Genomic DNA, 15,349 nt, shown 5'->3' on the forward strand with positions numbered 1-15,349 from the left:
CATCTGTTGAGATGATCACATAGTTCCTGTGTTTTATTCTGTTAGTATGGTGTGTTATATTAATTGATTGTCAGATGTTAAAGTACTCTTGCATTTGTGGAATAAATCCAACTTAGTCGTGGTACATAATTCTTTATGTATTGCTGTATTCAGTTTGCTAGTATTTTGTTAAGGATTTTTGCATCTGTGTTCATGAGAGATAATTGGTCTGTAGTTTTCTTATAATGTCTTTGCTTTTGGTAAGGGTAATATGGGCCTCATAGAATGAGTTGGGAAGTGTTCCCTCCAGTTTTATTTTTTGAAAAAGTTTGTGAAGAACTGGTAATAATTCTTTAAATGTTTTGTGGAATTCACCAATGAAACTATCTAGGTCCTGGGCTTTTCTTACGGGTATTTTTTTGACTACTAATTTAATCTCTTTACCGGTAAGGGTTTTTTCTGATTGATTGATTGTTCTTGAGTCAGTTTTGGTACTTTGTGTCTTTTGGGGAATTTATCCATCTCATCTAAGTTGTTTAAGTAATTGGCATACAATTATTCTTGGTATTCTTTTATAATTCTTTTTATTTCTGTAAGGTTGGTAATGAGTCTTCTTTCATTTCAGATTCTAGTAATGTGTGTCTTCTCTTTTTTTCTTGGTCAGTCTACCTAAAGGCTTGTTCAATTTTGTTGACCTTTTCAAAAATCAAGTCACATCAGCTTTTGGTTTCATTGATTTTTCTCTGTTGTTTCTGTATTCTCAATTTCATTAGTTCCTGCTCTATTCTTTATTTCCTTCCGTTTGCTTTATTTTAGATTTAATTTGCTTTTTCCATTGTCTTAAGATGGAAGGTTATTGATTTAAGATCTTTTTTAATGTAGGCATTTACAGCTAAAAATTTCTCTCTAGGTATTGCCTTTACATGTATCCCTTGAATTTTGGTATGATGTATCTTCATTCTTCTCAGAGTATTTCCTGCTTTCCCTTTGGATTTCTTTTATGACCCACTGGTTATTTAGGAGTGTATTTCATTTCTAGATATCTGTAAATTTTCCAGTTTCCTCCTATAATTGATTTCTACTTTCATGACACTGTGGTCAGAAAACATACTGTGCCATTATTTCTGTCTTTTGTTGAGGTTTGTTTCATGACCTGGTGTATGATTTATCTTGGAAGAACATTTTATGTGCACTTGAAAAGAATGTATATTTTGCTTCTGTTTGATGGAGTGTTTTATGGATGTCTGTTAGGTCAAGTTTATCAAGTCTTCTGTCTCCTTGTTGCTTTTCTGCCTAATTGATTTACTTGAATCTCCCTATATCTTTCTGTCTTTGAATTGGATCTTAGTTTGTTTTTGTTTTTTTTTAAGATTGATTTATTAGAGAATGAGGATGAGAGTGGGGGGAGGGGCAGAGGGGGAGAACCTTCAGGCAGACTCCCTGCTGAGTGTGGAGCTTCATGTGGGCTTGATCCAATGACCCATGAGATCATGACCTGAGCCAAAACCAAGAGTCGGATGGGCACTTAACTGACTGAGCCACTCAGGTGCTCCTGTTGGTTTTTTTTTTTAAATCCAGTCTGACAAAATGTGTTTTTTGATTGGATTGTATAATCCATTTACATTTGATGTTATTGATATGGTTGAATTTATGTCTTTCATTTTGCTTTTTGTTTTTTTGTGTCTCATGTCTTTTTCTCTCTTCCTCCTTTACTGCCCTCTTTTGTGTTAGGTGAATATAACACTTTAATTTGTAAAGTAGCATTTTATTTTTGTTAATGATTTTTTCACTATATTGAGTTATTTCCATAGTAGTTGCTCTTGACCTTACCATATATGTCTTGTCATAATCAGCTTAAGGTTAATAGTAACTTAATTCCAGTGAATTATAGAAAAGTTATTTCTTTATAAGTATATTCCCTTTTGCTTCTTTTTGTGATGTTATTATATATTATGTAATATTATGTATATTGTTATATATTATGTAAGTGTTACAGATCCAACAATATACTGTTATAAATTACTACTTTATATAATGTTGTATCTTTAAAAGAAGTTGAGAGGCCAGAGGGATATAGGATCACCAAGAATAATCTGGAGGTTGCCAAGGACTTGTTTTAAAGTGTTTTCATGCCTGACCAAGAACTCTGACATTGGGGGCGGGGGGGCAAGAAGTTGAGAAGATGAGCAAGTATATATAACTTTTGCTATGTTAATTTTATCACTAGTTCTTTTTATTTGTTCCTGATATTTGAGTTCCTTTATGGCATCATATTCTTGGCCCACTACAGCTTTGCTCCCATCTCCCTGCTTTGTGTTGTTACTGCAAATATGTTAAATATATACATTTTTATAATGTTATGGGCTTGACAATACATTTTACACATATTGTTTTATAAAATTACTTTTTAAATCTGGTAAGACAAGAAATATTCACTACACTGTCCTCTATAATTACTTAATTACCCTTGCTGGTGCTATTTTGTTTCTTTGTGTACATTTGAATTACTTTCTGGGTTCAGTTAATGCAACCTGAAGAACTTCTTTAGTTTCTTGCAAAGCAGGTCTGCTCAAAACAAATTCTGTGTTTATCTTTGAGTATCTTTATTTCACCTTCATTTTTTAAAGGTAGTTTTGCTGGATAGAGTCTTCTTGTTTCAGTTTTTTTCTCATGAGTACTTCGCACATGTTTTCACCCTGCCTTTTGACCTCCATTGTTCTGCTGAGAAGTCAGTTTCTTTTACTGCGGTTCCCTTGTAAATGAGTTATTTTTCCCTTGCTGCTTTCAAGATTTTGTCTTTGGGTTTCAGGATTTTTAGTATATAAAGTGTCTATTTGTGCATCTGTGCAGTTATACTACTTGGAGTTTGTTGAGCTTCCTGCATGTGTAGATCCATGTTTTTCAATAAGTTTAATAAGTTTTCAGCCATTATTTCTTTTTTTTTTTTTAAAGATTTTATTTATTTATTTGACAGAGAGAGACAGCGAGCGGGAACACAAGCAGGGGGAGTGGGAGAGGGAGAAGCAGGCTTCCCGCCGAGCAGGGAGCCCAATGTGGGACTCGATCCCAGGACCCTGAGATCATGACCTGAGGCAAAGGCAGTCGCTCTTTCTTTGAATATTTTTTCTGCTGCATTCTCTCTTCCCCCTCTCCCCTCCCCTCCTCTCCTCTCCTCTCCTCTCCTCTCTGCGCCCCTCACTCATTACTTTGGTGTCCCACATTTCTGAGGCACCCTGTTCATTTTCCTTTGTTTTTTCTTATCTGTTTTTGGATCTATGGATCTATGTTGAATTTTGCTATTTCTTCTTCTTTTGAGTCCCCCTAGTAAATTTTTCATTTCACTTGTACTTTTCATCTCCACAATTTCCCTTTTTTTAAAAAAAATAATTTGTAACTCTTCATTGATACTCTCCATTTGATGTGACATTGTCATTATACTTTGCTTTTTCTATCATGGTGTCCTTTAGTTCTTTAAACATATTTATTAATGGCTACTTTGAAGTCTTGTTAAATCTGTTTGCTGTCATAGTTTCACTTGCTTTTTTTTAGTGTATGGGTCATATTCCCCTCTTTTACTTTTGGCATGTCTCATACTTTTGGTTGGAAACTGGTTGGTTTAATATATTGTAGCAACTTTGTACTGCCTCCCCTGCCTTTCCGGACCCCTGGCTTATTGTTACTGTTTGCTTGCTTATTTAGTGACTGGCTGGGTTATTTTGGTGAATGCCCCCTACCGCCCCCCCCACCCCCATGAAGCATGTTGCTCCTCAGTGGATGCAGAATTGGGTATGCTTAGTGACCCTGGAAGACATGGTTTGGGAGGGATCTTTGACTGTCCTGTCCCTGACCATACCCAGTTTTTAAACTCCACTGTCAGCTGATTGCTCTATTGTTTTCCACAGTGCCCTGTAACATATATTACTCTACAGACTGATCTATTCAGATTCTTCTTAAGGACTAGATTAACAGGTCTGTGTTTGAGATTTATTCTAACTCTGGAGGGCCACTCCCAGCTGCCTCTTTTCTCCCTTCTTTCTGACGACCTAGTCAGCCTATAGTTTTGCCTATTTCTCCAACGGATCTATTAGTCTCCTCCCATTTGTGTTTTGCAACAGTCTCGACTGTGAGCGCCCTTAGGCTCAAACTTTTTCACACTTTGTTTGCACATGAATTCAATTCCTTTGGGAAGAGATTTGGAGTTCTGTTTTATGCTGTGCTCTCTCCCTGGCCAAGATCTCTTTGTCATGGCTCCTGAACTTGGGGTTGAGATAGTGGCACATTTCTCTCTGAGCGGCATCCCTGCTCTAGGAGCTGAGTGGTGGCAAGCGAGTAGCAGTAGCCTCGGGTTTTCTTGCCTTGCCTCTGCTAACTTGGCAGTTCTACTGTATACACTAAAAATGAGCTGAGTCAAGGATTATCTGTACTGCACTATTCTCATTGTGCCCTCTCCAAGGCAGAGCCGAGGTCTCAGGAGTTGGGTTTGGATGGAGAACAGAGTTCCCTACCTGTCAGCCATACTTGCCTGGAACTTAGCCTTAGCAACAGATAACTGGGAGTAGAATGAGAAGTTCTGACATCTTGCCCCTTCCTGGGGAGATAACCCTCCAACTTGGAGGTGAGAAAAGGGAACCCCGCTCTTGGCTGCACCAGTCTAGAGTGTTTCTATGTCGGAGGAGGTGACGGGACAGAGGGCTCAGAGAGGGTTGGGTTTTGGTTCAATTACTACAGACCCTCACTATTCTTACTCTTATTTTCTTGAATATTTATTTATTTATGTGCTGTATGCTCATAGAACCATTTCCAGAGATTGTATATGGTATTTGTTTTGTTTGTTTTTTATTTTATTTTTTAAATTTTTAAAATTTTTTTTCTTTATTATGTTATGTTAATCACCATACATTACATCATTAGTTTTTGATGTAGTGTTTCATGATTCATTGTTTGTTTTGTTTGTTTTTTAATAATTTTCACTGGGGGGTAGGCCCATGAAGCTCTTCAGGCTGTCTTGCTGGAAGTGAAATTCTGAACCTTACTTTTTTAAATGGGGATTACCATTTGGGTATTTAGAGAAGAATTTTCAAGTGTCTTGAAAAGCTTAGAGATTTTTTTTTCCCCCCAAGGGAAGAGCCTATTAGGGAAGGAACATGAAGTCTGTGGTAGAACATGAACTCTGTGGGATAAACATGTTTTCATAGCAGTTTTGAGTTTAGTACATAACTCTTTTTTTAATTGAAAATTTTCTGATTTTGAACTACAGTTGTGGCATCATGATTTTAAAACCCATTCAGAAATGCATCATTTAAGAACTTGATTCCCTTTTATTTTTTTTCCATAATTACAAGCTTGGTGTTTGGGAGTGTAATTAACGTTTGGTTTTTGTTTTTGTTAGAGGCAGTAATGAACCAGGAAAAAAGAAACAGCATATCTGTCATATTGAAGGATGTGGAAAAGTTTATGGCAAAACATCTCACCTACGAGCACATCTTCGCTGGCATACTGGAGAAAGACCTTTTGTATGCAACTGGATGTTTTGTGGCAAAAGATTCACAAGGAGTGATGAGCTTCAGAGACATAGAAGAACCCATACAGGTTAGTTGTTTTATTTTAGGGCTTGTACATTTTACTTATTTTTTAGTGTTTAAATGAAAATTGTAGGATAGTTTAGCTATCAGATTGGAAATATACAAATTAAAGACAGAATTCACTTTAGTGATTTTATGAAAGAGGTTTAAGATCAAATATTTTTACATTTCTGAGATATATTTTATTCTACTTTTTGTAAGGTTTATCAGCATAATTATGTAACATGAAATATATTCATTTCCATTTGCTTATCTTGTTGTATTAGGTTGAATTCACATATATTCGTTTTTGTCAGTATTTAAAAAGGTTAAGAGAGTTGAATTATAATGTTATTGGTGACCTTTATTAGCTTTGGGGTTTTTTAATAATTTAGAAAATTGACTAAAGTGTAAGATTAATATAACAAATATATACCTCTCACTTAGAACTGAGAGCTGTTAATCTATGTGTTATTTTTTGATAAGGCAAATTATACGAAGTTGACATTATATTTGTCCTCTCAAAGAAAATAGCTACCATGAATTTAAAGTGAAAGTTTTTAGTACAGTTTTTACTACTATTACATATATGGTTCATAGACATATGTGTAAAATACTATTTTATGTGTTATGAAATTTTACATAAATGATACAGTATAATTTCATTTACCATTATATTTTAAGATCTGAGTTCATATATGTGTATGTATAAATGAATATATACATGTTTGTAGTACTTTTTTACTGCTGTATGATATGCTATGACATGACTCTACCATACTGTATTAATCCATTCCCTCTACTGCTTAAATTATCATTAGGCTTTTTGCTATCACAAACTTTGCTGCTGTGAACATACAGTGAACATGTATGTGAAGTAGAACTATTGGATCACGGAGAATTTATGTGTTTTGCTAGATAACTGCTAAAGAATCTCTAAAATGGCTGTTACCACCTCTGCCTCACTAGCAGTGACTGAGAGTTTCCAGTTTGCTGTGTGTTCACCAATACTCAGTAGTGTTAGCCTTTGAAAATTGTTATCTGGGGTACCCGGCTGACTCAGTCGGTAGAGCATGGAACTCTTACGGTGGTGAGTTCAAGCCCTACGTTGGATGTGGAACCTACTTTAAAAAACAAATAAATAAAAACATGCGCATTGCTTAAAAAAAAAGAAAAGAAAGTTTTTGTAAATCTAAAATGGTTTCTCATTTTTTAAAGTAGCAGTTTTCCTGGTTATCCATGAGATAAAGCATCTTTTCATGTTTATTGGTCATTTATATATTTTTTTTCTGTTGATTATTTCCTTGCTCACTTTTCTTTTGGGTTGTTTTCCTTTTTCTTACTGATTTACATGTTGTAATTTCCCCCTATATTGCTAGTCTTTTTGCTGTTTTTTGCCACATGGAATTTGTACATTTTTATTTAGTCAGGTATGTTTTCTTATCCTTTGCTTTTCTTATTTTTAATGAAATCCTCTCTTATCCCAAGATCATAAAGTTGTTTTGTTTTTTTTTTTAAAGATTTTATTTATTTATTTGAGAGAGAGAGAAAGAATGTGTGCAGGCAAGAGCACGAGCAGGGAGCCCGACTCGGGGCTAGATCCTGGGACCCTAAGATCATGACCTGAGCTGAAGGCAGATGCTTAACCAACTGATCCCCCAGGTGCCCCTCAAGATCATAAAGTTTTTAAAAACATTTTCTTCTAATGGCTTTAAAGTTTTCTTTTTTGTAAGTTTCGTCTCTTTTTCTAAGTTTTACATAGAACAACTACCTGCTACTTAGAACGTGTCTGATACACATTTGGATTTCGGTATTTAATTGTTGAATAAATTAATAATTTGGATAAATTTCCTTTTTTTAAATTAACGTATAGTGTATTATTTGTTTCAGGGGTACAGGTCTGTGATTCATCAGTCTTACACAATACACAGCGCTCACCATTAGTACCTATCCTCCCCAGTGTCCATCACCCAGCCACCCCATCCCTCCCACCACGCTCCACTCCAGCAAGCCTCAGTTTGTTTCCTGAGATTAAGAGTCTCTTATGGTTTGTCTCCCTCTCCGGTTTCATCTGGTTTCGTTTTTCCCTCCCTTCCCCTATGATCCTCTGTCTTGTTTCTCAAATTCCTCTTATCAGTGAGATCATATGATACTTGTCTTCATTGACTTATTTTTTTTTAGCGTAATACCCTCTAGTTCCATCCACATCATTGCAAATGGCAAGATTTCATTTTCTTTTAATTTTTATAAGATTTTATTTATTTATTTGACAGATAGCGAGAGCAGGAACACAAACAGGGGAGTGGGAGAGGGAGAAGCAGGCTTCCCTGCTGAGCAGGGAGCCCAGTGTGGGGCTCAGTCCCAGGACTCCAGGATCATGACCTGAGCCAAAGGCAGACGCTTAACAACTGAGCCACCCAGCAGCCCCAAGATTTCATTTTTTTGATGGCTGCATAATATTCCATTGTATATATATATACCACATCTTCTTTATCCATTCATCTGTTGATGGACATCTAGGCTCTTTCCATAGTTAGGCTATTGTGGACATTGCTGCTCTAAACATTGGGGTACACATGCCCCTTCGGAATATTACATTTGTATCTTTGGGGTAAATACCTAGTAGTGCAATTGCTGGGTCATAGGGTAGCTCTCTTTTCAACTTTTTGAGGAACCTCCATACTGTTTTCCAGAGTGGCTGCACCAGCTTGCATTCCCACCAACAGTGTAGGAGGGTTCCCCTTTCTCCACATCCTCTCCAACATCTGTCTTTTCCTGGCTTGTTAATTTTAGCCATTTTGACTCGTGTGAGGTGGTATCTCATTGAGGTTTTGATTTGGATTTCCCTGATGCCGAGCGACGTTGAGCAGTTTTTCATGTGTCTGTTGGCCATTTGGATGTCTTCTTGGAAAAATGTCTGTTCATGTCTTCTGCCCATTTCTTGATTGGATTATTTGTTCTTTGGGTGTTGGGTTTGATAAGTTCTTTATAGATTTTGGATACTAGCCCTTTATCTGATATGTCATTTGCAAATATCTTCTCCCATTCTGTCGGTTGTCTTTTGGTTTTGTTGATTGTTTCCTTTGCTATGCAAAAGCTTTTTATCTTGTTGAAGTCCCAATAGTTCATTTTTACCCTTGCTTCCCTTGCCTTTGGCGATGTTTCTAGGAAGAAGTTGCTGCGGCTTAAGTCAAAGAGTTTGCTGCCTATGTTCTCTTCAAGGATTTTGATGGATTCCTGTCTCCCATTTAGGTCTTTCATTCCTTTTGAGTCTATTTTTGTGTGTGGTGTAAGGAAATGGTCCAGTTTCATTCTTCTGCATGTGGCTGTCCAGTTTTCCCAACACCATTTGTTGAAGAGACCATCTTTTTTCCACTGGACATTCTTTCCTGCTTTGTCGAAGAGTAGTTGACCGTAGAGTTGAGGGTCCATTTCTGAGCCCTCTATTCTGTTCCATTGATCTATGTGTCTGTTTTTGTGCCAGTACCATACTGTCTTGATGATTACAGCTTTGTAATAGAGCTTGAAGTCCGGAATTGTGATGCCACCAGCTTTGCTTTTCTTCTTCAACATTCCTCTGGCTATTCGGGGTCTTTTCTGATTCCATACAAATTTTAGGATTATTTGTTCCATTTCTTTGAAAAAAGTTGATGGTATTTTGATAGAGATTGCATTAAATGTGTACATTGCTCTAGGTAGCATTGACATTTTCACAGTATTTGTTCTTCCAGTCCATGAGCATGGAACGTTCTTCCATTTCTTTGTGTCTTCCTCATTTTCTTTCATGAGTATTCTATAGTTTTCTGAGTATAGATCCTTTGCCTCTTTGGTTAGATTTATTCCTAGGTATCTTATGGTTCTGGGTGCAGTTGTAAATGGGATCGACTCCTTAATTTTTCTTTCTTCTGTCTTGTTGTTGGTGTATTGAAATGCAGCTGATTTCTGTGCATTGATTTTATATCCTGCCACTTTACTGAATTCCTGTATGAGTTCTAGCAGTTTTGGGGTGGAGTCTTTTGGGTTTTCCACATAAAGTATCATATCATCTGCAAAGAGTGAGAGTTTGACTTCTTCTTTGCCAACTTGGATGCCTTTTATTTCTTTTCGTTGTTTGATTGCTGTGGCTAGGACTTCTAGTACTATGTTGAACAGCAGTGGTGATAGTGGACATCCCTGCCGTGTTCCTGACCTTAGGGGAAAAGCTCTCAGTTTTTCCCCATTGAGTATGATATTCACTGTGGGTTTTTCATAGATGGCTTTTATGATACTGAGGTATGTATCCTCTATCCCTACACTGTGAAGACTTTTAATCCAGAAAGGATGCTGTACTTTGTCAAATGCTTTTTCTGCATCTATTGAGAGGATCATATGGTTCTTTTTCTTTCTTTTATTAATGTGTTCTTTCACATTGATTGATTTGCAGATGTGAAATCCCACTTGGTCATGGTGAATAATCCTAATGTACTGTTGGATCCTATTAGCTAGCATTTTGGTGAGAATTTTTGCATCCATGTTCATCAGAGATATTGGTCTGTAGTTCTCCTTTTTGATGGGGTCTTTGTCTGGTTTTGGGATCAAGGTAATGCTGGCCTCATAAAATGAGTTTGGAAGTTTTCCTTCGATTTCTCTTCTTTGAAACAGCTTTAGAAGAATAGGTATTAATTCTTCTTTAAATGTTTGGTAGAATTCCCCTGGGAAGCCATCTGGCCCTGGGCTTTTGTTAGGAGGTTTTTGATTACTGCTTCAATTTCCTTGGTGGTTATGAGTCTGTTCAGGTTTTCTGTTTCTTCCTGGTTCAGTTTTGGTAGGTTATACGTCTCTAGGAATGCATCCATTTCTTCCAGATTATCTAATTTGCTGGCATATAGTTGCTCATAATATGTTCTTATAATCGTTTGTATTTTTTTGGTATTGGTTGTGATCTCTCCTCTTTCATTCATGATTGTATTTATTGGGGTCCTTTCTCTTTTCTTTTTGATAATTCTGGCCAGGGGTTTATCCATCTTATTAATTCCTTCAAAGAACCAGCTCCTAGTTTCGTTGATCTGTTCTACTATTCTTTTGGTTTCTATTTCATTGATTTCTGCTCTGATCTTTATTATTTCTCTTCTGCTGGGTTTAGGCTTTATTTGCTGTTCTTTCTCCAGCCCCTTTAGGTGTAGGGTTAGGTTGTGTACTTGAGACCTTTCTTGTTTCTTGAGAAAGGCTTGTATTGCTATATACTCTCCTCTTAGGACCACCTTTGCTGCATCCCAAAGATTTTGAGCAGTTGTGTTTTCATTTTCATTTGTTTCCATGAATTTTTTAAATTCTTCTTTAATGTCCTGGTTGACCCATTCATTCTTTAGTAGGATGCTCTTTAGCCTCCATATGTTTGAGTTCTTTCCGACTTTCCTCTTATGACTGAATTCTAGTTCAAAGCATTGTGGTCCAAAAATATGCAGGGAATGGTCCCAGTCTTTTGGTACTGTTTGAGACCTGATTTGTGACCCAGGATGTGATCTATTCTGGAGAATGTTCCATGGGCACTAGAGAAGAATGTGTATTCTGTTGCTTTGGAATGGAATGTTCTGAATATATCTGTGAAGTCCGTCTGGTCCAGTGTGTCATTTAAAGCCTTTATTTCCTTGTTGATCTTTTGCTTAGATGATCTGTCCATTTGCGTGAGGGGCGTGTTAAAGTCCCTTACTATTATTGTATTACTGTCAATGTGTTTCTTTGCTTTGTTATTAATTGCCTTTTATAATTGGTTGCTCCCATGTTAGGGGCATAGATATTTACAATTGTTAGATCTTCTTGTTGGTTAGACACTTTAAGTATGATGTAGTGTCCTTTTTCATCTCTTATTATAGTCTTTGGTTTAAAATCTAATTTGTCTGATCTAAGGATTGCTACCCCAGCTTTCTTTTGATGTCCATTAGCATGGTAAATGGTTTTCCACCCCTTCCCTTTAAATCTGGAGGTGTCTTTGCGTCTAAAATGCGTCTCTTGCAGACAGCATATTGATGGGTCTTGTTTTTTTATCCAATCTGATAGTCTGTGTCTTTTGATTGGGGCATTTAGCCCATTTACATTCAGGATAACTATTGAAAGATGAATTTAGTGCCATTGTATTGCCTGTAAGGTGGCTATTACTGTATATTGTCTCTGTCCCTTTCTGGTCTGTGTTACTTTTAGGCTCTCTCTTTGCTTTGAGGACCCCTTTCAATATTTCTTGTAGGGCTGGTTTCGTGTTTGCAAATTCTTTTAGTTTTTGTTTGTCCTGGAAGCTTTTTTATCTCTCCTTCTATTTTCAATGACAGCCTAGCTGGATATAGTATTCTTGGCTGCATATTTTTCTCATTTAGTGCTCTGAATATATCATGCCAGTCCTTTCTGGACTGCCAGGTCTCTGTGGGTAGGTCTGCTGCCAATCTATGTTTCTAACGTTGTAGGTTACCGACCTCTTGTCCTGAGCTGCTTTCAGGATTTTCTCTTTGTCTCTGAGACTCGTAAGTTTTACTGTTAGATGTCGGGTTGTTGACCTATTTTTATTGATTTTGAGGGGGATCTCTGTGCCTCCTGGATTTTGATGCCTGTTTCCTTCCCCAAATTAGGAAAGTTCTCTGCTGTGATTTGTTCCAATATACCTTCTGCCCCTCTCTCTCTTTCTTCTTCTGGGATCCCAGTTATTCTAATGTTGTTTTGCTTTATGGTGTCATTTATCTCTCGAATTCTCCCCTCGTGATCCAGTAGTTATCTCTCTTTTTCTCAGCTTCTTTATTCTCCGTCATTTGGTCTTCTATATCACTAATTCTCTCTTCTACCTCATTTATCCTAGCAGTTAGAGCCTCCATGTCTGATTGCACCGCATTAATAGCCTTTTTGATTTTGACTTGGTTAGATTTTAGTTCTTTTATTTCTCCAGAACGGGATTCTCTAGTGTCTTCTATACTTTTTTCGAGCCCAGCTAGTATCTTTATAATCGTCATTCTGAACTCTGTTTCTGACATCTTACTAATGTCTGTATTGATTAAGTCCCGGGCAGTTGGTACTGCCTCTTATTCTTTTCTTTGAGGTGAGTTTTTCCATCTTGTCATTTTATCCAGAGGGGAATAGATGAATGAGAGAACAAAATGTGAAAAAAATGCTAAAAGTGTAACAACGACCCCAGAAAAATATACACTAAACAAATCAGAAGAGACCCGAAACGGGGCGGGGGAGGGGAGAAAGGGGGAAAAAAAAAAGGAGAGAATATGATCAGCTGGTGAATAGAACAGAGCCACACACTAGATTTTCGGTGTATTTTGGTTTGTTAGAAGAAATTGCCTACCAAAATTTTAAAGAAAGAAAAACTTTTACATATATACAAAAATAAGGGTAAATACGATAAAGAGATGGAATAGGACTGTAAAGATGAAAATTAAAAAGGATTTTAAAAAAGGAATTGATAAGAAGTTGAAAAAAGAAAAAAAAATTTTAAAAAGAGAGCGGTGCCTGGGTGGCTCAGTTGGTTAAGCAACTGCCTTCGGGTCAGGTCATGATTCTGGAGTCCTGGGATCAAGTCCCACATCAGGCTCCCGGCGCAGTGGGGAGCCTGCTTCTCCCTCTGACCCTCTCCCCTCTCATGCTGTTTCTCTCTCTCTCAAATAAATAAATAAAATCTTTAAAAAAAAAAATTTTTTTTTAAATAATGTGATCAGGCAGGAGACTAGGACAACGTCATACAGTAGATTTAGGGTATATTTTGGTCTATTAGAAGAAACTGTATCCCAAAATTTTAAAGAAAGAAAAACTTACATATATACAAAAAGTAAGGTTAAATACAATGAAGAGATATGACTGTAAAAATGAAAAATTAAAGATTTTTAAAAAGGAATTGATAAGATGGTTGAAAAAGGAAAGAAGAAAAATTCAACTGAAAAAATACAGAAAAAGAAAATTTTAAAAATTCACTTTGAAAGACTAAGGCATCATGGGAAAAAAGCCATGAATTCTGTGTGCTCTATTCCCCTAGTGCTAGGGTTTTGCCATTCTCATTGATCGGTAAATTTGGTCTTGGCTGGATGTTCTTGCTGATCTTCTGAGGGAGGGGCCTGTTGCAGTGATTCTCTTAATGTCTTTGCTGGAGTCGGAATTGCATTGCCCTTGCCAGGGGCCAGGCTAAGTAATCTGCTCGGGTTTGCTCTCAGTAGCTTTTGTTCCCTGAAAGCTTTCTGTACAGCTTTGGGGGACGAGAGTGAAAATGGTGGCCTCCCAATCTCTGGTCCCGGAGGAGACGACAGCTCCGGGCCCCACTCCTCAGTGCGCCCCTAGAGAAAAGCAGTCAATCACTCCTGTCTCCCTGGTCTCTGGTGGCACTCCGTGCTCACCCGGCCTGTGACTGAGTGTTTCTGTCTCTGGCACATGACCCCCTTTGGAGTCTCCAAACCCAGCAGATTCCTACATAGCGCTCCCTCGCTGCTCCTCCCAGGGGAGGAAGGGGAGTCTCCCCGGATCTGCTGCTTGTTGGGTCCCTGCTGGAAGAGCAGTGGCCCGACTGTGCCGTGGATCACAGTTTATGGCAACACCGAGCTGAGAGCTCGCACCTTGGCTCCGTCTTTGCAGCCGGCTTCCCCACTCCGATACCTGGGAGCTCTGCCACACTCAGGCACCCCCGGTCTCTCTGTGACCCCGAGGGTCCTGAAACCACACTGTCCTGGGGAATGTTCCACTCCCCCGCTTAGCCACTGGAGCGACGTCCCTCAGCGGAGCAAACTTCTAAAAGTTCTGATTTTGTGCTCCGCGGCTCTGTCACTTGCCAGTAGCCAGCTGACAGAGGCTCCCTCCCCCCGCCATCTGTCTTCCTGAATATCGCCTCGGATTCACTTCTCCGATCGTCCTACCTTCCAGAAATTGGTCGCTTTTCTGTTCAGAGTGGCTCCTATTCTTTTCTTCGCTCTCCTGTTGAGTTTGTAGGTGTTCTGAATGGTTTGATACCTATCTAGCTGAATTCCTGGGACCAGACGAAATTTAGGTCTCCTGCTCCTCCGCCATCTTGCTCCTCCCCTGGGATAAATTTTCTAATTAGACTTTAACCTTTAACTTATACCAAGGTACATGTGGGATAGAAGAGGAAATAGAATTGACATGTATTGATCAGCTACTATGCATTACATGTTTCAAATAAATTATCTCCTTTAATTCTAACAACACTGTGAGGTAGATAATTAGCTTCATTTTACAGATCAGAAAATTGTCTCAGAAAACAAAAAATAGATGTTAAATTTATTAAAAGTTTAGTTTGATATGTAAATAAATTAATAGGCAAATGAGTCTTAGTATACTGGCTGAATTCCTGAGTTAGCATAATACTAAAACTAAGAATTTTAGTTTTTTGTTTCTTTTTTTTTAAGTTTTAAAAGGTTTCCTTATGGTATTGCATTGGGGCTTCTAATAATGCCACCTCACCATTGATATTGGCAAATATAGTGTGATTAATCCCATAACAGTATTGATGTCTGTTTTAAAAAAAAAATTCTGCTGTTTATGTCAGTATGTTAGGATGCAATATTTCCACTCTGGATTAGCAGTGGGACAAGTTAAGGAAGACAGGAAAAATTGCCACTTTTTTGATTTGGAAACTCACATTGTGATTTCATCATTTTATTTGAGAAATATGAGACTCTAAAGTCTCTCCTATCACCTATCCACACTCATAGAGATACACAAAACAAATTTATCCAAGGATTTATATACACATATACTTCAAAATCAAATTACTAATGATTTGAAGGCGTACTTTCTTTTTTTTTAATGATTCACACCATTATAATCTTCTACAAGCTGGA

General features: G+C 37.6%; 1 protein-coding gene across 2 annotated transcripts in view; it reads left to right on the forward strand.

Annotated features, from left to right (window-relative positions):
• Positions 1–15,349, forward strand: part of SP4 (Sp4 transcription factor) — an 87,982-nt gene that overhangs the window by 48,298 nt on the left and 24,335 nt on the right. For both annotated transcript variants that reach the window (XM_036113139.2, XM_036113137.2), the window contains exon 5: positions 5,369–5,568. In XM_036113139.2, the coding sequence (XP_035969032.1) occupies positions 5,369–5,568 (200 nt within the window). The remainder of the gene's footprint in view (positions 1–5,368; positions 5,569–15,349) is intronic.

Source organism: Halichoerus grypus, chromosome 12 (assembly GCF_964656455.1).
Source record: "Halichoerus grypus chromosome 12, mHalGry1.hap1.1, whole genome shotgun sequence".
NCBI classification, from domain to species: Eukaryota; Metazoa; Chordata; class Mammalia; order Carnivora; family Phocidae; genus Halichoerus; species Halichoerus grypus.